General features: G+C 42.0%; 6 protein-coding genes across 9 annotated transcripts in view; 4 read left to right on the top strand and 2 right to left on the bottom strand.

The window, feature by feature from the left end:
- The window catches only part of LOC118418808 (countin-1-like), an 11,026-nt gene extending 3,604 nt beyond the window's left edge, over window positions 1-7,422 (top strand). Inside the window, exons 1-7 of one of the 4 annotated variants that reach the window (XM_035824875.1) lie at window positions 3,815-3,967; window positions 4,689-4,893; window positions 5,398-5,533; window positions 5,679-5,791; window positions 6,323-6,418; window positions 6,635-6,775; window positions 7,011-7,422. In XM_035824875.1, the coding sequence (XP_035680768.1) occupies window positions 3,962-3,967; window positions 4,689-4,893; window positions 5,398-5,533; window positions 5,679-5,791; window positions 6,323-6,418; window positions 6,635-6,775; window positions 7,011-7,096 (783 nt within the window). In that variant the 5' untranslated portion in view covers window positions 3,815-3,961 and the 3' untranslated portion in view covers window positions 7,097-7,422. Of the gene's footprint in view, window positions 1-44; window positions 259-981; window positions 1,118-1,324; window positions 1,438-1,669; window positions 1,769-2,081; window positions 2,214-2,546; window positions 3,034-3,814; window positions 3,968-4,505; window positions 4,536-4,688; window positions 4,894-5,397; window positions 5,534-5,678; window positions 5,792-6,322; window positions 6,419-6,634; window positions 6,776-7,010 lie in introns of those variants that run through there. The other 3 variants (XM_035824859.1, XM_035824885.1, XM_035824868.1) reach the window with 3 other exon arrangements.
- Window positions 7,423-9,031: 1,609 nt separating this feature from the next.
- LOC118428765 (coiled-coil domain-containing protein 86-like) lies at window positions 9,032-10,398 on the top strand. Its single transcript, XM_035838956.1, has 4 exons — window positions 9,032-9,356; window positions 9,625-9,754; window positions 10,000-10,074; window positions 10,227-10,398. The coding sequence occupies exons 1-4, from the start codon at window positions 9,142-9,144 to the stop codon at window positions 10,329-10,331; spliced, it is 525 nt and encodes a 174-aa protein (XP_035694849.1). The 5' UTR covers window positions 9,032-9,141; the 3' UTR covers window positions 10,332-10,398.
- Window positions 10,399-11,717: 1,319 nt separating this feature from the next.
- On the top strand, window positions 11,718-14,255 carry LOC118420493. The gene is made up of 3 exons (XM_035827328.1): window positions 11,718-12,986; window positions 13,423-13,530; window positions 13,821-14,255. Exons 1-3 carry the CDS (start codon window positions 12,876-12,878, stop codon window positions 14,094-14,096), a joined length of 495 nt encoding a protein of 164 aa, XP_035683221.1. The 5' UTR covers window positions 11,718-12,875; the 3' UTR covers window positions 14,097-14,255.
- Window positions 14,256-14,501: 246 nt separating this feature from the next.
- Window positions 14,502-17,425, bottom strand: LOC118420483. Its single transcript, XM_035827316.1, has 4 exons — window positions 17,205-17,425; window positions 16,657-16,792; window positions 16,154-16,281; window positions 14,502-15,833 (listed from the first exon to the last, which is right to left on the bottom strand). The coding sequence occupies exons 1-4, from the start codon at window positions 17,319-17,321 to the stop codon at window positions 14,871-14,873; spliced, it is 1,344 nt and encodes a 447-aa protein (XP_035683209.1). The 5' UTR covers window positions 17,322-17,425; the 3' UTR covers window positions 14,502-14,870.
- Window positions 17,426-17,818: 393 nt separating this feature from the next.
- Window positions 17,819-19,529, bottom strand: LOC118420503. Its single transcript, XM_035827339.1, has 2 exons — window positions 19,086-19,529; window positions 17,819-18,401 (listed from the first exon to the last, which is right to left on the bottom strand). The coding sequence occupies exons 1-2, from the start codon at window positions 19,411-19,413 to the stop codon at window positions 18,280-18,282; spliced, it is 450 nt and encodes a 149-aa protein (XP_035683232.1). The 5' UTR covers window positions 19,414-19,529; the 3' UTR covers window positions 17,819-18,279.
- Window positions 19,530-19,751: 222 nt separating this feature from the next.
- LOC118411528 (ribonuclease H2 subunit C-like) lies at window positions 19,752-21,332 on the top strand. The gene is made up of 5 exons (XM_035813849.1): window positions 19,752-20,033; window positions 20,194-20,306; window positions 20,738-20,857; window positions 21,000-21,091; window positions 21,267-21,332. Exons 1-4 carry the CDS (start codon window positions 19,889-19,891, stop codon window positions 21,075-21,077), a joined length of 456 nt encoding a protein of 151 aa, XP_035669742.1. The 5' UTR covers window positions 19,752-19,888; the 3' UTR covers window positions 21,078-21,091; window positions 21,267-21,332.
- The last annotated feature ends 137 nt before the right edge of the window (window positions 21,333-21,469 follow it).

The raw sequence follows: 21,469 nt of genomic DNA, 5'->3' as shown, positions 1-21,469 counted from the left end.
AAGATCCTTATAGACGATGTCGATGCGTTTATCTATTTTTCCAGTCCGCCGCCGTGGTTCTTGCCGTTCTCCTGGCATATCAGTGCCTGGCTGGCCGACCCCCACCCCGCCGCCAGGTGCCCCTGGTTCGGACTGGCCATGGCGGCTGGTCTCTGAGCCAGGCCTCCAAGCCTAGCAACGTGAACGACAGGGACATGTGCAAGTTCTGCGTGGATTTTGCATATGACGCTATCGAAACGATTGGAGAGGCCATTCTCCGTGAGTACACCGAATAACAGTTAAATTGTCTTCAATTTGTTCTGTCTGATGGGCAGGAGTAATCATTAAAGCTTCGGTCAATTGCATCGGTGCCCGTCAGGGATGTCGCCCCGGCCGGGCTCCTCACCTCACCGGGCTCTGAAGCCTAGGTGGACTGCCGAATACCGGGGAGGAGGGGGCGGGGGGTTACCGCTTGGTGTACCCCACGGGTAGGTCAGGTCATCTACTTCTTACTGGGTTCCGGGTTAGTTTTGAGTCCGACTTAAACTCAACCCGGGGTCTGGCCGGGCCCAATACTCCGTAATACCCCGGCAGCCGCAGGGTGTCACACAGGGCCACGTAGGAGCCACACCCGAAAGTGCAAAAAAAAAAACCAGCCCGTGCACTGCCCGGCAGAGACCCAAACCTTCCCAGACTCCTGGAATGATTATATTGACGTGGTGAGCTATTACTGCAGTGTTGTTATCATCATTAATGTTTTAGATAATCTTGGCGTCCAGTGGCGTAATGGCAGGGTGTTTGACCCAGAACCCAGAGATCCGAATCCCATTACATGTTCCGCTGACGTTGTGCCATTGGGAATGACACTTTATGATATCCTTTATAACACGAAGCAATACAAACAAATCTTAATGCTTCTTGGTGGTTATGCAAGTACTTTAGATATTGTAGTTTTGTGTATATTGCAGTTTTTAAATAGTTCTGTGTCCTTCTTTTTCACAGAGGGTGGCCTAACGCAAGGCTGTGAAAAACTGTGTTCAATCGTTGCCAACAAAACCGGCAGCGAGGCGGTGGAAGTAGCCTGTGACACGTTGTGTTTCCTCGTCGGCTTTGATGAGTTCGTCCATGCATTTAACAAGTAAATACTTTTATCCTGTTCAATGTGCCGTTTAAAATATCTACATCCTTCGCAAGAATATCAGTTTACAGACGATTTTAAGCCACGCTTATGGCCAGTCTTCATTGAACTTTCTTACAGCATAATAAGGTTGCTCCTGAATATGACTGGTGTCCTGGTAGGAATGAAACAATCCACTACACCAGTATGCTCTTGTTCCATTCGCAGGGCTGACGTGGACCCGATCTACTACTGCGAGTTGCTGAAGCAGTGCCCGATAGTCGACAACGGCGATGCGACAATCACCAATCTAACCGTCACTCCCAAGTCTGGGCCACAAGGTAATCAAGCCATTCAAAATCTCAATTCTTAAACAAACCCCATCAAAAACTACCATGCTGTTCACAATTTTCCATTCGGGCATGCCACTCAACAGTCAACATTATTACATTCCTCCCTGTAGTTAGTTTATCATATATGCTATTGAAATTCTGAAATTACCCACTCATTATTGCCGTTTTCGTTGCTTCTGATTGTCTCACATCCATACACTTCTTTTGTTGTACACGTCAGGAGATTTTCTCATCGACATGGAGTACGAGACGAAGAACGGCACGGGGACAGGCGAGCTGCTGATTCACATCGACCCTGCGGATCATGGCCTTCAGATAGGTAAGATCTCCTGTAGGCGCCGATACTGAGGGTTGTCATATTTGAGGAACCTCGTAAGTTTCAACGGATATTTACTTCCAGACGTTTCGAGAGACATCCATCACTCTTCTTCAGCGTCACTAGAATGAACTGGTGAAAACAATTCAATACATGTACATCTAACTAGAAAATCATGTTTACGTAGGTTCATATGGTAGACAATACCTTGTAAATTTCTATCTTCAAAGAGAGCAGGGGATGTAGATTTAGTAAGTTTGGAGGCTTACACTACGATCACATAGTTATCTGTATCCGTGCTCGTTCAACACATCAGGTGCGTCCTTCCTGAACGAGCCCCAGGACCCAGGGACGTACGACGCACAGATCACGCTGCATGCAGTGCCGGACCCAGACTGCGTGTTCCCTTGCCAAAGTTTTGAGCCGGGCGTTTACAACGTCACTATGCGTGAGTTATTTCCGAAACTTGGAATACGGAGCAAAACGATAGACGAAAAACTAACGTCGAATAAGAATATTTAGGACAGAAAATTAACGTTAATGAAGCAGTGTGAAGCAGTCAGAATTGCCCTGAGGAAGGTGACAGACGGCCACTGAAACATCCGTCACGGAAAGTTAGGTTGTGGGTTGTGTAAAAAGAATCTCTTTATTCAGTAACATACCAAACAGATGAAACTATTCACGTCGAATCACGGAGAGAAGAATGGCATATGATATGTAGAAGGCATATTGCCATTACCAAGCAAAGTATTTTAATGAAGATCTTGCCTTTTTCTGACAGATATCTGCAATGGCCAGTGTATGAGCCAGCATCCCCACAGCAAGATTTATGATAAGAAGAAGACTAACTTCACCATCACTGGACCAGCACCAACAGATCCGCCACGGCTGTAAGAAACAAACTAATAAACGTTACGCTGACTCCCACTTGCGCTGCTTGCCTGGCCTCAATACGATTGTCAAAGTTACGAAATAAACCTGGCTACCTCGCCTATCGCAATTTACCAAGCACTGAAGAGCATTGTCATTTCAGGCTCATTGAAACGACCACCTGTTACTTGAATGGAACGACAGTGAAATTGAGTTCGTCATTTGATTAGTATCTGTTTGCTTTGTTTCGTCTACTTTTTTTTGCTTTCCCTATGTCTGTAAGTGTGTACTCACTGTTGATAAACTCTTGGTGGTCACTTTATATCAAGACTGATTAAAGTCCCTTTCTTCTATCGTTGAACTTCGAAGATGAATAAATGAATAAAAGCGAATACATCTCCTGTTTGTCTTTTTACGTATACTAGTACTCGTTTCTCAAGGCTAGTATAACGTCAAGCATTACAATAGTCTAAAGTCCTATTGCTATCACGGAGCAAGTAAATAGGGGACTTGACCAGGTTAGGAATAAAAGCCCAGTAGGACTTGATTTGTCCTGGGGTGAACTGACCGGCCGGCGGATAGCTGGACAGACTTTAGAAGACTGACTGAAATCCCATGGCAACTTATTTGACCCTATTGCTTGGTTGGTGTTTCAGTCTGCATCTGGTACGAATCCTGCAGTCCTTGTAAGGTGAACGGTTGGAAAGATCGACTGCGTTTTCTCGCAGCGCCACATTCTTTCGCTACTTAAATCCTTATTGCCTTACCCTACCGTATCTGCACAATTAAGTAGTGTATAAATATATATCAACAATAATGTTATAGCAACCACAGCAAGTTCACATGCGCAGTCCTCGGTAGATCTGTCATTCCGATCGCGCTAACAAAAGAACAGTACAAGACGAGGGTGAGCAGTTGTTTATAATGGGATTGTTTAGCATTCAAGGAAGAATACGGGTACCCCGCCATAATACTCCCACTGAGTTTTCGCCTTTATTTTATTGCATCCGCCAATTAAAGCAACAAACAAACAAACAAACAAACAAATACATGTACCACCACGTCTCGGTTCTATGCTGGTATTGTTTGCCACTAACAAATTGTTTTTTGACCCTTGTCATGTCGGGGGTTCAGATTAATGAGAATCAATAAGCTAAGTGTGATAAGGCCATGAGACAGCCAACCCACAGGTTTGGGTGTTGGAGTACTGAGTTACTAATGGGTAAATATGTGTCAACAATAACGAGATAAAAAGCGCACCTTGGAACACACGTGGTCAACGTAACGCTCTTTTTTCTAACGACGCCATCGCACGAACAGGACAACATGAAGGTAAGCTGCGCTTATAAAATACGTGTTTTGTGATCTCATCCAGATAATACAGTTGAAGGAAGTACATATAGACTACAGCTTAGTTGCCTTAAAAGGAATACAAACGATATTCTTGCGATAGACGATCCACTTAATGGAAAATTCTCAGTTCCTCTCTTGTGAGATAGGGTAGTGGGTAACATTACATGTACATTTGCATATCATTTATACATTTCTTGCGCATGTTAATGTGAACAAGTAGTCAACAACTGGGATATAACTGCCTCGTATCACATTGTGTTATGCTGTTATTCTCTTGGATTTGATCTAGTCTTTACCGAGGATAATGCGTTTGAAAGAAACTGCTGTAAATTTCCATACCAATGTCGTCTACCTATGAGGTCAGCATACACGGGGCCAAAGGTCTGCTATGTTGGTTTGGTTGTACTTTTACCTCGACAAGGCTACCATTGTGATAAAGACGTGACTGGCGTCATATGACCTGTTGCGATGAAAAATCGTTAATGTTCCAGTTTTCTCTCACGGTTTAATGTATATGTCATTGGTACATTTCATGCGATACGTACATGTAAGCAGCTGACAATGATAAACATAAAAAAAAGACTTAAAAAATGCCGTATAGATTTCAAATGAAAGTTTTTATTAGGCTTTCTAATTACTTGTATTGACACTTGCAAGCAAGGTTACAGTGCCTATAAATGTGTTTTTTCCGCAACCCCAGTCTGTCGCCGTGGTTCTTGCCGTTCTCCTGGCTTCCCAGTGCCTGGCTGTCCGACCCCCTTCCCGCCGGGGACCGGCACTGGTTCGGGCCGGTGGTTTGTCCATCGGTCAGGTCTTCAAGCCCAGCAAAGTGGACTTGGATCTCTGCAAGTTCTGCATAGACTTTAGTCAGCAGGCACTCAACCAGCTTCTCAACATAATCCTTCGTGAGTACCTCAAAACGTTATCACGATAAATAAATACAGGAAATACGTTTAAAACTATATTGAGATGTACTGCCACGGCGGTATTGTGCTGTGTCTCTTTCTGTCTACTCTCCAACATGATAGGGAAGGAAAACTGCTAACTCTGTAAAATATGAGGCGTATGTATGAAAATATGGCACCAAAGACTTTGCTGTGGTTTTTGTGCATGAATTATGCTAACGAAGGGTAGCCGTGAGCTGGTGATGCCGTTTGCCGGCATTTCATCCGTATCTGCGGTGATTTAATATAGACTTAACACGGAAACCCAGATTTTAGCCAGGGCCGGCAAAGAATCTGTTCGGCAGCCAAGGAAGTCCCAAAGACCTTAGATAAGCACTCCAGGGAGGGGTCATGCAAGGAGAGTTTGCAGGCCGGCGAAATACCCAGAACAGATGCTCTGCAGGCCCTGGCTAAAAGTCTGGTTTCTAGAGTAATATAGACTCAGCCAACTCTTACTGCCTACAGAGGTCGGTGTGGTGGGAACATGTGGGGACCTGTGCCAAGCTCTGGCAGACAAGACCGGCAGCCAGGCGCTGGGCGTGGCCTGCAACCTGCTCTGTGACATCGAGGGCGTGAAGGAATTCATCAAAATAATCGAAAAGTAAACTCAAAGATTTCTTACCTCACATGAGAATGTTTTCCTAAGCTGTGCCCATCACTTTTTTCCATTATACATTCTTAGATACAGTTGCCTACTTCGTAGATTGGTTGGCTGACATACTCCTGTTTTGTCCCTGTACTTGTAGTGCTGACTTGGACCCGATCTATTACTGCGAGCTGCTGAAGCAGTGCACGATAAAGGACGATGGCGACGCCAAAATCACCTCTCTTGACGTCAGCCCCAAGTCTGGACCACAAGGTACTCAAGTTGTCGAATTCGAAGCTTTACCGTCATCACCGCATGCCTATGACGTCCTTAGCTCATTTGTTCAAGCTCACTTATGAAGATGTTAGACAGCTAACTTCCCAACAAACACCATCAACGCTAGTTTAGTCTATATCCGTGCAAGGAGCTCCTTGATCCGTGGGAGAATGGCATAGCTTGACCCTTACACAAATGAGCTTTATCATGTTAACATAAGATGTTGATAGAAGTAGCGTTTTGCCAATGAGATGCCATGGTAAGAGGGTAGTCTGTGTAACACAAACTCCGCTGTCCAGGGCTGTAACTGGCCCCTCCCCGCGAATGTTGGGCGGGCTGCTATAAGCGAGATTTAATCAGGCTAGTAAGAGGGAGGTACGTTGGACACTGGCTGGATAGATGATACCCGATAGTTTGGCCGTCGTTAGTTGTACATGCTGACCAACTTGGGTTTATCTTTGTTACTCGCAGCTCTCTTGCTACATTCAGACACTAATCATATATAGTTGTCCCGTTCTGCACCATCAGGAACTTTCATGATCGACGTTGAGTACACGTCCAAGAACGGCACGGGGACAGGTGAAATGGTGATAGATATCGACACGGTGGACGGCATTCCGCTGGGTAAGAACACACGAAGTGACTCTATAAACTGAGGCAGTTGTGTGATATGTTATCTACACCATTGTTTTGATCTGCAAAATATTATTTGGAATAAAATTGGAATTACAATATTGTCGGGACCGAGTAAACCATATCACTACCGGACGGACCGAAAAGCTCATCCTTTGCCTTTAATGTTTCTCACTCACTTATTTCTATCCATATTTAATTCTCCAGGCCAGGGCTTCATTCTCGAGGCACAAGAAGCAGGGTCATACGGACAGAAGATCTCCCTGAAGGCCGAGCCGAACCCAGAGTGTGATCCCACCCAGGGTCCGTGCGAACAGTTTCTGCCGGGCGTTTACAACGTCTCAATCGGTGAGTTATGGTATAACTTCATCAGTCTTCCAATAGTTATAATGAACACATCAAGGTAATCAGCTGCAGCTAGGTCACTGTGAGACAGTTGTACCGAGTAAAGAAAAGAACGAACAGTTTTAAAATGCGATGCAGCTTTTCTTCGGATGCATTTACCATACACAGAGGCCATATTTATTGTACAATTAGAATGACGTTTCTTATCTAACGCTACTGAAATGTATCTGTTTGACAGCCATCTGCAATGGTGAGTGTGGGAGTAAGCATCCTCACAGCCAGATCTACGACCAGGGGATGACCAACTTCACCATCACCGGTTAGAGAGAGATGTAGCCACAGTTAGGGAGAGATGTAGCTGCAGTCGTTCACAAATGGATCAACCTTCGCAACACATGCTCTGAGTCTATCTTTTCATCCTAATAAAATGGTCCTCCATGTGAGCCGTTGTACATTCAAGTTGACGTTGTCATGCTGCCGATCGTTACTTAATCATAGAATAGTACAAGGTACGGTCGATACCGGATGCAGTCTAGTTTGAACAGTGCATTCCTACTGTGCGCTTGAAGTCCATGTTCTTTTCACAACTTTGCAATGTAATCTTTTCACTTTGCGTAATAAAGTTAACAATAATAAATCAATATCGACTTCTCTTTGTCGTTTTTTTCATTCTTATTTTGTTTTAACAATCTTAGACAATCAACATTACCCCTGGGAGATTGGTTTGTAAGTTACTATTCAGGACCGTTGAACACTTCACTTTACTTTAGACTTGTATTCAAAAACAAACAAGTGACCGTAGGTAACAGACTCTGTGACCTAGTTATAGTTTATGTCGGTTCAATGTTTTCTGTGGTGTATGACTTGGTGTTTATATCGCACACAGAACACATCACATCAGCTTATACCAAAAACTAACATACCTATCACTGCCAAATTTAAAACAGTCCTGTACGCATTAACAGCGGAATCAGCGTTTCAATCGAACGACACCAAATGAAAACAACAACGCACACCATTTTAAAAAGTGGGTCAGTCACAGCTGTGGACAGATGCCCACATGACCCCATATCTGCTTGGGGATAAGTAATTGCCAAACCCAATCGTCTATAGGCCAGCTGTTCCACAATACCAGGGAAATTGGGGTGACTTCTCAAATCATTACATCGATAATGAGAACAGCTACCGCGAAAAAAAAGATCCCAAGGATCAAACACGTTCTAACCATAAAATGCATATGACTATCAACCGCGCAAAATATTAACAGTATGCTATGTCAAACCAACCTCAATACTGGAAACGCAAAGCCCGAACGAGATGGCACATTCCGACGAGGACAACATCTACTTGACGGTATCCAATTACCACAAGAATTAAGGCGCGATCATAAGGAAGACTTGAACCACTATACCGGACGGCGTAGGGGTGAAAACTAAAATTATTACATCCATAATAAAAACAGCTACGGCGAAAAAAAAAGAACGTACATCATTTCGCAACGGAGTACAGACGACATGCCAATCCACATGCGATTGCGGCATACGGAACATAGAGATATAGTGATTACAAGACTCTGTTGCAGGTTACCCTCCAGTCACAGATTTATTAACAACAACACGATCTCTTTTTGCTGCCCAAACTTACAAGCAGGGGAATATTTGTTATTTCTATTCAAGGAAGTTTGGATTTTCCTTTTTGTCCTATTTGTTCATTGCTCTAACGTTAGACAGACAGGTTCCGCCTCTAAGGCGTCGCCAAAAGTAGAGATGCTTCACGTGCTTCACGGCTGTACCGTTACATGAAGCAGTTCAATCTCTACAACTGTACTGTAAGGTCCAACAGAAACTCATTACACACGCACTTAATGATTAAATGTTTCTTGCACTCCAGAGAACATAACGTTATATATCTAGCCTGATTTAATCTCGCTTATAGCAGTCCGCCCAACATCCGCTGGCCTTCTAGAGGGGCAGCCCCCCAGACAGCAGAGTTTGTGTCACACAAACTAAGAACAGATCGATTTGGCATCAAATTCCTATGTAAATGTATTAAAGTTCGCGGGATACCGCGAATAGAAATGGAGTGTTCGCGGTGTTTTTTTAGTTCACAGTAGTGCTGTAGTCACATACTGTAATGGAAAATGGTCGCGGTGGATTTAATTTAAGTTCGCGTTGAAGCGGCCACGCGAAAACCGCGAACATTTCTGCATTCACGGTATTCTCCGGTAGGTGGCAATGTTTACTGGGTGTTTACGACAAATTGTGTATCCTGCCATTTTGCGGCAAAGCAAACCACGTTTTCACGTTGGAAAGTTCAGGCTGGCCAACACGATATAATTTAGCCATTGTTACCTGTTTAAACGCCTCTACATGGACGTACAACTTGAAGGGAAGGGTGATCCTTCTTCAGAGGAAAATGGAGACCAAGAGACGGCCAGAAAAGCACGAGATCAGCCGTCAACTCGCGGCGGCAGCGTTGGTGGCGTGCCCGCACAAACCTACGAGGCAGTAGACGGGACCACTGTAGTCATTCCTCGGGGGAAGCCCAAGTCTGGGAAATTTTGGAAAACTGTGCGATCGGAAAGGTATTCAGATTGATTATTGACAAAAATATCATGGTTTTTCGTTTAAGCTTGGCTGTTGGTGCTAAGTTGGGAGATGAGTTGCACGCCATGGTACCATGGGGGAGGGGGGCGGATTTAAAGAGCCTATTTAACACATGTCATGTGCACCTGGTTTAATACACAGAAACAACCTCCTAGTCTAGAACTAATGGAAATGTGGTGAAAATTTGCCCTCGGATTTATTTATAAAACTTAACAGAAATGTATATTCCCTTGTTTTATGCACAAGACATTCAAACATCAAAAAAGATAAACCCTTGAGGACCACCTGGAACAAGAAGATGCAGCAAAGAGCAGAAAAACAGTCCATCAAGTCCTTTGAAAAGGAACTGAAAGAGCTGAAACAGAAACAATTGGAGGTGAGTGAGCCTACTTTTGTAACATTCAAATGAACTGCCTAATCATGAACAAGGGATCTCTAGGTTTTACCAATAAATTACATCATGACAGTATCATTGTATTTGTTGTATTCAACAACTCAAACAATAGGTAATATAATGTTAATTGGATTTGTCAGGTTAGAATATGGCAGTCATTCCTTTTACTTTTTGTTTGGGTATAATGAATTCTCATAACCTGTTGTTTACATGTAATGTTATTTCAGGAGAAAAGAAAAAGACAAGAGGAACACAAGAAACACAAGCTTGAAAATGAGAGGAAATCAGAGATTGTACAGCCTGTAAGTGTAGACTGATTTGCTTTTATACATAGCATCACACATATGACTGATTGTTGTATCATATCTCCTTATTTTCTGTCTTTATCTTCCTATTATTTTTCCTATTATAACACAAGTTGCTAACCCCCTTTTCTCTCAATACTCCTCTCCAGATCAAGAACACAGCAAAGATCAAGAGGATGAAGAAGAAGCAGTTGAGACAGATACAGAAACGGGACACTGGCAACATTGGGAGGGTTGTTAATGAAGTTAAATAAAAATGTGATGAATAGCAAATCTATGATATAGCATTTCATACATGTAACTAAACTTCTAAACTTTTAACTATTTCCCGCCCACTCATTGTTTGGCAGCCCATGTTGTTAATTTAAGTTGTTGAAAATACTCAGGTGTCTTTACATGACATCACAGCTGCCATACTGGTTGCTTGACTGTGTAAGAGTCAGTAGCATAGGTATGTATGATAATCATGTAACTATAGTTACATGTACAAATTCAAGTTTGTTTATTATTTAAATCAAGCATGGCAGACAATACTTTTGCTAGAGTAATGTACAGGAGGTACATTGAAAAGAAAGAAAGCCATGTGTCATGACCCTTTGCTGCACTAGGGGCAGGGCTACATCATTGTAAAATGAGGCCTATGGAAATATCTTGAACACACATCTGGCTACCTCGTTTCTCCTGATTACCAATTTTTTTAAATCAAATTTTGTTTTATTCCTGCATTTTAATGTTGTGAAAGCTGTCCTGATCATCCTCAGTTATGACATGGAATATTTGTATTATTTGGTTCAATTTGGACCTTCCATACATTAGCTCTCTTTTGTCAAGGGATTTGCAGAAAAGCCTGTACCCAACAGACTAATCTGTATCCTGCAAGCTAGCCAGGGTACCTTTTTGGGCCCATTATTAAAGGAAATTCCATCAGAGGCTCAACCATACTTCTTGTAGGCCTGACACAGGAAAGAGTACATGTACAGTGTCGATGTTTGTACATTGCTGTAAACCACCCACCCCATAAATATGACCAAACTGTTGCATTCTGTCCAACCAAGGAGGTCCAACTTAGCCTGAGTATCATCCTCAGTAGTAACCGCTGGCTCACGACTTTCGCTTGCAAGAGTTTCCCGTACGGGAAATGCACCGACTATATGGTGCATTTCCCGTACGGGAAACTCTCCAATTCCCGTGACTTTGCTTACATGACAGATGACATAATGTTGCTATGAGGTAACTATGAGGTGCTATAAGTACTTTGACTAGCACAAGTTTTTTTCAGGTTCACATTGTGGAAGTTTAGAGCTTAAAAAAGCCTACTGGTATTCTATCCAAAAAGGACACTTTCTATACCTGTCATACCTTATAAACTATTTTAGCTACAATGTACCAAGAAATGGGGGAGGCTCTAGTAGCTTGGCTTAGTAGCCATGAGATCAATGGTCTCTAAATGTATTATACATTAAAGAAAACAAATGTAAATGATGTTAGGAAAATTAAATTCACTGAACAATTTCAAGACATAATTCAAGTTCAGTTAAAATATTGCATATTGCGTGCGCCTATGCAGAGAAATGTCTCAACCACAGAAATGTGTGAGAAATAGTATGGTATGACGTTTGTTATAGAGAGATGAGAATAATCCAGGCAACAGTTCCACAGCTAACATTGATTCTGATGGTCGGTAAGAGTGAACGCAGCGCGGAAGAAGTCCCCACGGTTCTGCTGGAGTTACTCGGCACCGTCGCATATCTCATAACCCCATTCCTTGGCTACCGGAATTCACTAATGCGTAATGTGATTCTCACAATTAACATGAAAGGACGTGACGAGAATCAACGGTTGCTGCTATTAAAACGCCTTGCCAGATACCGTATTCTTCCAAGCAGTATCTAAACTCGTGTAGCAACCGAAATGTCATCGTAATACCTCGATTGGATGAGATTGAATTTTTGGGACGCTTGGCAAGATCGGTGAGCAGTCAGTTGTCAAATGACACTTAAGGGGCGCCTTTATATGAGTTATGTCCAATAGAGAGCGGGTGATTGAAAATTACTGATTACAACGCGGTTAGATCATTCCATTTTCCATAAATCACTTTTGGCTGCGTGCAGATATAGGCCGGTAGGCCTTCATTCAGTGTGTGTGTCAATACTGACTACGAGTACAGAAGACAGTCATCAATTGGTCATTGAGACGGTCTAGAGAATGTAATTACTCAATGCCATCTGTTAAGACGAAGATGTCAACTTTGATTTTCTTCATCCAAGCTGACAACAAAGCGCGCGGGACTGTCTTCATCGTTACTTGACAAGTTAATGAAGAAACTCAAGAGGGTGTCTGACAGGTGGACTAACTCCACCGTCGGACAACTTTTCTGTTTACGTGTGCTACTTCTATGTACAATTTCTACAAACATAAAAACACCGTAACATTCCTGATCTCCGCATCAGTAACAGTTACATTAGCGCTACCGCAGGGACAGTTGTCTGCCGCCCGAGATCGTCCGCTGCGATGCAGACTCAAATTTAATTTCCTGATAACGGGGCTGAGCGGCTGCTCTCTGTCACCGTGCGGTATTCGGTAGGAGGAATATTGCTTTCTGCTGGTGAAGTATTTGTCCGAGAGGTATTGGGCATGCTGTTACAACCCTTCAGCTCCTGAAAGTTAAGGGAGGGCCTCTGCACCGGGCAGCCACAAGAAGGTATACGGAACAAGCCTTTTTGTTGTTGGAATTCTCAAGCTGACGTGACAGGCTGTCTCATAGCCGTCAACGCCATGGGCAAGGCCTAAACAGAGTAATGTTATCCACGAACCGAACTGTGAACGCCAACGGTGACTTTAGAGGGAAGTCCAAGTTGAAATCCTTTGATGTCGGTGTGAACACGGAGGAGAGCTCCATTACTGTAATAGTAAGTTACTGTTTCGTCATTTCTCTTATTTGTATCTAGCTATTCATCTGAAAAACAACAACAAACGCTTCAAGTGGACCCATTTCCAAACTGAGATGATTCGCTTGAAATAGACCTATTACCTTATCTGATCTGATGACCCCCAAATTACAAAGCGTTCTAACATATAGAACCGAATAAGTATGCATGATACCATCATTTTTTTTGCACAGAAATCTTGGCCACATATATCTTACACTTATCAAATACACGTATTTTATCGATTCCAACTGGACACAATAGCACTTGCATATCATGACGCTCAGCACTCTCTCGGGGATACGCTGTATAGTTAGTATGTGAGGCTGAGCAGGCTTTAATTGCAACCATTTATGGGTGGTTGTCTCATTTGATGGACATCATCGGCTAATGCCTTGATTTGTCTTTGATACGACAGAATATACTGGCTACCCGCCCCATTAGAGATGTGAATCTCTTCTCCCTGAAGAAGACCGTCGCTCTCGCCCTGTTTGACATCACCGTTCTGGCCGCGAACACAGCACAGGTCAGTCCCTAACAATTATGAAATCAAGGGGAACGCAAATCCAACGGCCTCTAGACGGTCGCTCTGCGATCGTCGTCTAGTGGAAAGGCTGTCTAATAAAACAATTGATCATAACCACGTGTTTATTTTCATGAATCTTTTTTAACGTCTATACGTCAACGTTTAAGATCGAGGATTAAAAATATGTCCATTTCGTGCCAATATAAAAATAATGGATGGCTTGTGATGAACACTACTTTTCAATCGTTCGAAGCACGCACTGTTTATGACTGGTTTTGCTCGTATTGTAGGTCAAGTTCGTGCGGCACAATTACAATGAAGAGGACCTGGGAGTGTACAGGTTCACCATGGTCATGTTGGGACTGTCCATCATCCTCCTTGTGGCGACCGCCGCCGTCTTACTCTACATGGCCACCTTCAACATAGAGCGAGACAACATATACGAGACCGTCGGGCGGAAAGCTCACATAACAAACGATATCATTGCTTCACTGGTTTTGGTGATCACCATTGTCAATGTTCTTGTGGCTGTGTTTGGCTGTGAACCAAAGGCATGGCCCTCCTAAAGCTGTATGCGTGTGGTGTAGACACGGTGTTTGCTATTGGTACCGTTTTCTTGCTATTATTATTTCCCCAATTAATACACTAATACGAGTTCCAAGGCAAACATCTTATCTTAGATACAGCATAGTAAAAGAAGTGGCCGGGATTATCAAATTGTTCTCTGGTTTTAACTACTAGTATGTCATTCTCCAGGAGGAAAAAAATGTAAACAAACCACAGGAAACATTCGGTACATGAAAGGTATGTAAACATCATCAGTGCGAAATTGCAGTCCAGACCGGAGGGACCACTCCCGACAGAACTAAATGGGTATATGTTATCTTTTTCATCTGAAAAAGTGCAACCATTTCAATCAAAAGTGATATGATGAAATTAGTACAGGAAAAAAAACCCACAAAAAATAGCGATATAGGAATAAAAATGTGTAATCCCAATGATAAAGGATGAGCCACCTCCTCTTGGAGATTACATTGCAATCAAAGTCTTGACCAACATTTTTGGGACCAATGTAACATCCAAATCTAATTATCAATGATTTCCCATGAACGTCATGCAAACTATAGTAAGTAATAATTCAGCATGATCTAATCTATGATCGAAGGCTACTAATCCATTCAACAATGCAACTATAATGGATCTTGAAAATCTCATTATGAAGATAATGTATAAAACATAGACAGTCATGACAAATGATGGATGTATTTTAATAATACCTGACAGGGGGGAGCAGATTGAACTGGCAGACGACCACTGTAATACTGCCCCATATAGAGCACTCAGGAGTGTATCAACCTGCTGTATAATACATGAGCCACACCAGAGATCAGGGTGTGATTGGCAAATTCTAAGATGAGTTGTAAGACTGGAAACTGACTACTGTCAAACATGAGGTGGTCAGACCCACCACCAGACTCCTTGTTACCAGATGATGAGGCCATCCACGTCAAAAATAATGTTTTCATTGCAGGAGGGAAAAGTTCATCAATTATTTCCTCTGCTGGTGGAAGGTTGTCCACACACATAATGTGTCTCTTCTTAAAATCCTCCACCCTTCTGACAATGTCTTTGTTACTCATTTGGAACTGCTGTCCTAACCATTCACTGACTACCACCATTGACATCTGCCTCATGTGACTTTCATCCTGCAGCTGATCTTCTGTCAGCTGCCTAACATTTGTCACAAAACATCCTAACAGATCTAGAGGGAACCCCATGCTCCCCGTGTCCTTCAGAATGGAAACAAGGCTAGTCAGTAACTCAATACATCTTCTTAAGAAGACATCCAGCTGTTGTTGCTCTGCTAAATTGTCTAATGTCCTGATTATTTGGCACAAGACGTCATCTGGATGTGAGCTGCTGTAGTTGTGATCTGTGATAGAATCGTCATTCCTGCTCTCTGTATCATTAGCATCTGCAGAATAGTCCTGTTTAGCCTCGTTAGGACCAATTTGCAGCTGTGGATGAGCAGTCTGCTTTAAGGCATTAGTCTGCGATGCTTTCCCATGACCTTTAAGTCCGCAGGATTGCATGGTATTTTGCTGAAAGGTTGCTGCCATGGCAGTTTGTTTGAAATCAGACTGAGCAACAGAATACGTTGCCAAGGACTGTTTTTTAATGGAGGCAACATGTTGACTTGGGTTTCTGGCTGGTTGATGTCCAGTTTCTTCAATTTCTGTGTCTTGTTTTATATGGTAGGATTCTTGTAGCAGGTCATCATCAAACCTTAATCTCCATAGCTCCTATTCATAAGAATAAAGTACAAGCAATTAGATGCATTGAGTAATGTCCTGCTTACGATATCAAAATGTATGAAATGTAATACATTAACTACACATGAAATGTACACATTAAAATGTACTTAGTATGACCTCCAAGAGTCAGATACTGATCTCTCACCTTCTGGAGGTTAGGAACACATGTATTCATTTACTTTAAGGTTTTGTTTTTCAATCTGTAATGGTATTGATGTTGCAGTGATCATAGATGTTTCTGTATCCTTTACAAAGACACAGACATAAACTTTACACTGACATCTTCCTATATCATCATCATGACTCACTTGTAGAACAGTTAGACACTCCAGCTGGCTCTGCCTGTTGTGAAGCTCGAACACTGCCCTGAACACGCCCTGGATGCTGTAGAACCACACACCTTTACAGGTGCCATGGATGCCTGCAAGTTTCACACCTGGGGGAAAAGCATGGTTTTAAAACTTGCATGGTTTTCTGCTGGGACTATGCACAACCATCAGAGTTGACATCCTAGCTACATGATGCCTAATTTGTATAATTACTTTCTACTAGAGTTTTGCTGTTGTATTTCACTGATTTTGATTTTAACTAAATCTCTAGTATCAGAGGCTTGGCAGTATGAAAGAAGAAAAAGAAATTTTTCCCATTGACAGTTATGTTAGGATCCTGATGTTACCATCAAAAGATGAAAGGTAAAATACTGATATTACAAATATAACATGCATATATGAACATCTCATAGCCATAACCTTTCAAAACACTACAATTCTCACTATTTTTTCAGATGTGGAATTATGAATGTCAAACCTACCAGCTTCAAAGTGTAACTTTGTTGCCAGTCCTTTCTTGGCATATCTTGCATGTATCCTTGGCTGGTTATCACAGGCAATCCCTGACCCTGCCAGGACGTCTGCACCCAGGAACAGCGGAACTGCTTGGTCAGAGGCCTGTGGATGGTGCAAGTAGAATATGATTGGGCTTATACTATTAAAGGAGGTTAAAACTTAAACTCCAATGAGATCCTACGGTAGCATAAGATGTTATCAAAAGCTGGCAGAGGAGTGAAGCCGGCCAATAATATATGAAAGCTCCTTGATATAAAGAGTGTGTATGCGACCAGAGGTGCCCGTCTGACTCCCTCTGGCCGACTATCTTTTTATATGGAACATAGGATCTGCTTGGAGATAAGTTAAAACCTTTTTTAACCTCCTTGCAAAAGGACCGGAAAAATAAAATACCCTTCGACTTCTAGTAGAGACATAAAAGATTAATAGACCTCGATCCTGGCTATATATATAATTTGGCTACTTTACGTTCATCCAAAATCCTCGATAAATAACTTTTATAAGGGTCACACACCTCCGAGTCCGTGCTGAACGTCTGCTGGGCGCGATGGAAGTGCAGCATCCTGAGATCTTTGGCTGGAAGAGCCCATCCTTTCAGGTGGACCAGTGTAGCTGTCTTCTGTGCTTCCATAGGCAAACCACAGACGACGAAGCGGTAAACTTGTGAACTACGAGTATGATTTTTGTCTTGTGATCGCCATTTTGTTTTCGGGCGATTTCATTACACGTAAGGGGATGTTCGTCCCGTCAGATATGCATAATGGTAATCGTATTTAGCACTATAACGCTGTTGTATTGTGTATACTACAAATATAACAACATCTGGCAAGATAGCATTTGTGAACAAACAGATCATATTTCACTACATTTTCCAGCAGGTCTCCCTCCCGTATTCCAACCCATTACACAAATGGACTAATCCAAAGTCCGCTCCTACATCCCATTACATTAGCCCCTTTCCTTTGCTATCAAAGATTAGACTTTTATACTTTGAATAACTTGTGTTATCAAGGTAGCAAAGATAATTAACTGACATATTCTATGTAAATGAGGACCTCATTTGCGTTGTCAATGAGAAACATTTATTGCTCATCACTCATTTGACAAAGGTAACAGGTGGATATGTAAATTATGTTGACTAACATTAAATGAAAAGAAAAAGTACTAATACAGTACCCATCTGTTTCATATTTTATTGAGATAGAGGAAAGTAACCTTTCCTGCAACAGAAGTGTCTATCTTTATGACCTCAATTTACAGTAAACCAAGATGACAGTGCCTCTAGGTAACAAACAAAAACAATACAGTTATTATGCTTTATCCCCCTCTCCGCTCTTAACGATCATGAGTTAACCAGGCTAGGTAGATTGTAATGGCCGCAGCAGTGCTGATTCTGTTTCTCTAGCATCATTGTCTTTTAGGGGCAGATTCTGAAGAACAAAATACTTCATTGTCAGATCAATACAATAGCCTAAAAAATCTGGACATTTCTTTTTTGTCAACAACAATTTTCTTCTGCAGACTTGCATCAAAGCTGAAGTCTCCATAGGATGTCTGATACCCATGGTATATGGTAACCAGTACAGTCTTCATGTTGTCCCCTTGTTTTGGTCTGCAGGTCTCTTGTCCACATTGGCATCACCGTTCCACCACTCATCTAGTTTGGCTATGATTTTCCACTTTAATAATCGCAACTTGTTTGGATTGGTATCTGTGAAAAGAGTTGGGAACAACAAGGTTATATAGGACACAAGTTGTCAGTTTAAGAGTCAAATCATACATCACAGTACAATATAATCTATGAGTAGTTCATGCTGTTCATCTCATCTAATATCATTGAAAATATATTTCAACAATATCATCCGATGATGATATTGGGCAAACATTTCTATGTCGTATTTGATGATGATGATGATTTGATCTTAGGTATCATTCATACCCAGGGTACAACACATGGCAAGACATGACTGTAAAGCAAGATAATCAAATTTGGAAATTATACACTGTAAAAGGGGAAGCCTGCAGGGGTTTGATTTTGTGTTAGGGAGGTATATGAAGCACTTGCGGTGGTGGTTTTTAAGTTTGCCCTTGAAAACCATGAACATAAAACGACTGTGAACATTTCCTCTTTTATAGTAACAGAACCCCTTGCTTCATAGTGGAAGAATTGCACATTTGATATTGTTTGCGTGTATTTGCAGATGATCTAGTGCCACTTCACAACTGTGTAATCAAAGTTCCAACAAACATCCATCATGATGGGTCAAGATTACACGCATTTGGAAATCTATCATCCTTGTACAGATCAAGGAGGTTAAAGAATCACTCTTTCTTTAACCTCCTTGTACAGATAAAAAAACAAGTAACGTTAAACATTTAATTCTGACTTCCTTACCTGACGGTCTGAACTGTTCATAAGTGAACGTCCCTACAATTGTCTTCTTCTCCCACCTCTTATCGGGTGTCTCTGCCGATGTACTTGAGATATTGTCGTCACTTATTGGTTTGTCTTTTCTATGGTAATACCAGTGCACACCAGCGGCCACACACAGCGTCCATGCACCGAGGGCATACACCTTGGAAATGCTGGTAACCATGCGGGAAGCCTTGTCAGGACTGGGGCCTTTCCCTCGGACAGCGTCCGCTAGACTGGAGAAGAATCCCTTCTGTGCGTCCTTCTTTGGTGGACCATCCCTCATCCAGTGCCACTTGTCGTCCGACATACCGAATAACAGTTTTCTTCAGCTAAATGATTGCGATTTCACGTGAAGGTCGAAGACACCATGCACCAAGGTTCACATGGCTCTGCCATTGCATGGACCAGCCTATTATGTATAAGGTAAGCCTTACTAATGAAAGTCATAAGTGGTTTCCAAACAACCTCTACCTTACTATGTATTGTATGCAAATTAGCCAAACTAGTGTGTTTTAATAGTATGATCATAATGTACTTCATATAAGTGTATGTTATGTTTTGTTAAATATGTTTTAAAATATAAATCTCCTGCAGTTTAATGGTATCAACCATACCTCAAATGACCCTTGACCCAAATAAACGCGGGAAATATTTGTGTGTTCATTGCACTGTGGTATGGTTTGTGTCAGCTCCAGTAAAAGAGCAACCTGACTGGTCGGTATACATAGTAAACCTGAATCCCCAATCTCTTGGGAAAGGAATAAGCTTGTCTAGCCACTAACATGTCTGTAGAAGTTGACCTGAGCGGGGTGAATGGTGAGACGGCCCCGCCGAAGTTGCACCTTCTTCCGTGCGAGATAGAACACACCGGGCCCGCGCAGGTAGCCCAGTATTTCACACCGAGCATAAGAGACAATGGACAAGGAGGTGAGAAATTAACTACTTCATTTTATCTGAAAACAACAACAACACTTCATTACCTATAGAAACTGGTATCTACAGACACGAGGGTATTTACTTGACATTAAATTTTGTATTACAGCTTAGGTTTTTCTGCAACTGACACAGTCATTTTACTTTCATGAAGTACTCCAAGCATCGTTTCGTGGACGGGAGCTGAGAGGAGGGACCGTTAGCCTGCCAGACGGTTACACTGGATTGGTTCTGAAGGAAAAACACAAGGCAGTATCAGATGAGGAGGTGAGGTCGTCCTTGTCGCTACAAAAGTTTAAGTCCAGCAACTGGAGAAGTTTTGTAAACTGGCAGTCAGTGGCAGACGTTTCAGACAACGTCAACTGTCTTTTGAAATTGACTGATCCAATTGCATGAGTAACATGTGGAATTATGTACTATTAAAGCTCTAATACCTGGATGTAGCTGCGGACTGTTGGTTATCGCTTAGCCGCTGACGACTGTTGGTTATCGCTTATAGGTCGGGAGCTATACGCGATAACCAACAGTCGTCCCCGGCTAACCTGGTTGTTGCCTTCATCAATGTTATCAATATCATAATGATTGATTTATTGCACCCTCCTCCCTTAATTGATAACGGCATTCATTTATTTTCACATCATTTACTGGTCAACACTAGACTAATGTATAACAACTTTTCCATCCATGTGGTCTGCCAGGCCAGAGTTTTCCATGCAGGGCAGAAATTCCAGGAGTTCACCTACTGGAACATGGAGACCCCTCCCAGTAGGAATGATGCTCTGCAGAAGGCCATGCATTGGCTGGACATCTCCAAGGCAGTAAGTAAAATGCTAAATGTTACAATGTGACAATGTTTGGAGTCTGTTAACCATGTTCAATACTTATCTTGTAAATATTCTTATGTTGTTGTTTTTTTGCACTATTTTATCATTACTAATGAATACTTTTCTGCCTTTTCAGATTCATGCACCTGTGGACAGGAACATCAGCCAAAATGGTTCACACACCAGAGTCAAACTTGAAGATTCATCACCATAGTAGTTTTTAAGAAAGTGGTAACATAGTACAGTGCTAAACTTTTTTCCAACACAAAAGTATACAGGGATGAAATTTTCAATGACTTCTGTCGCTTTCTCCAGGATGATACTTATGATCAGTATTGATCCTGAAGAAGGCGACAGTGGTCGTTGAACATTTGATCTGTGTATACCTTTGTGTTGGAAGAAAGTTTTGCACTGTACCTCTAGAGTGCTAGTAATTGTTCATGTTGGTTATTCTAAGAAAACATTACATGAACAAAAACACCTTCATTGAGTTCTAATGTATTTTTTCATTCATTCATCTTTTTCCACATCTGTAAAAATCAAATGATTTGACAACATAAAAGGTCATAGTACTAGTATTCTATATCACAAACAGCCATAACAGAA

The sequence above is a fragment of the Branchiostoma floridae genome, chromosome 1, assembly GCF_000003815.2.
Source record: "Branchiostoma floridae strain S238N-H82 chromosome 1, Bfl_VNyyK, whole genome shotgun sequence".
Taxonomy (NCBI): domain Eukaryota; kingdom Metazoa; phylum Chordata; class Leptocardii; order Amphioxiformes; family Branchiostomatidae; genus Branchiostoma; species Branchiostoma floridae.
Note: the sequence above shows the minus strand (reverse complement) of the source record. Positions and strands in the feature narration are given on the sequence as shown.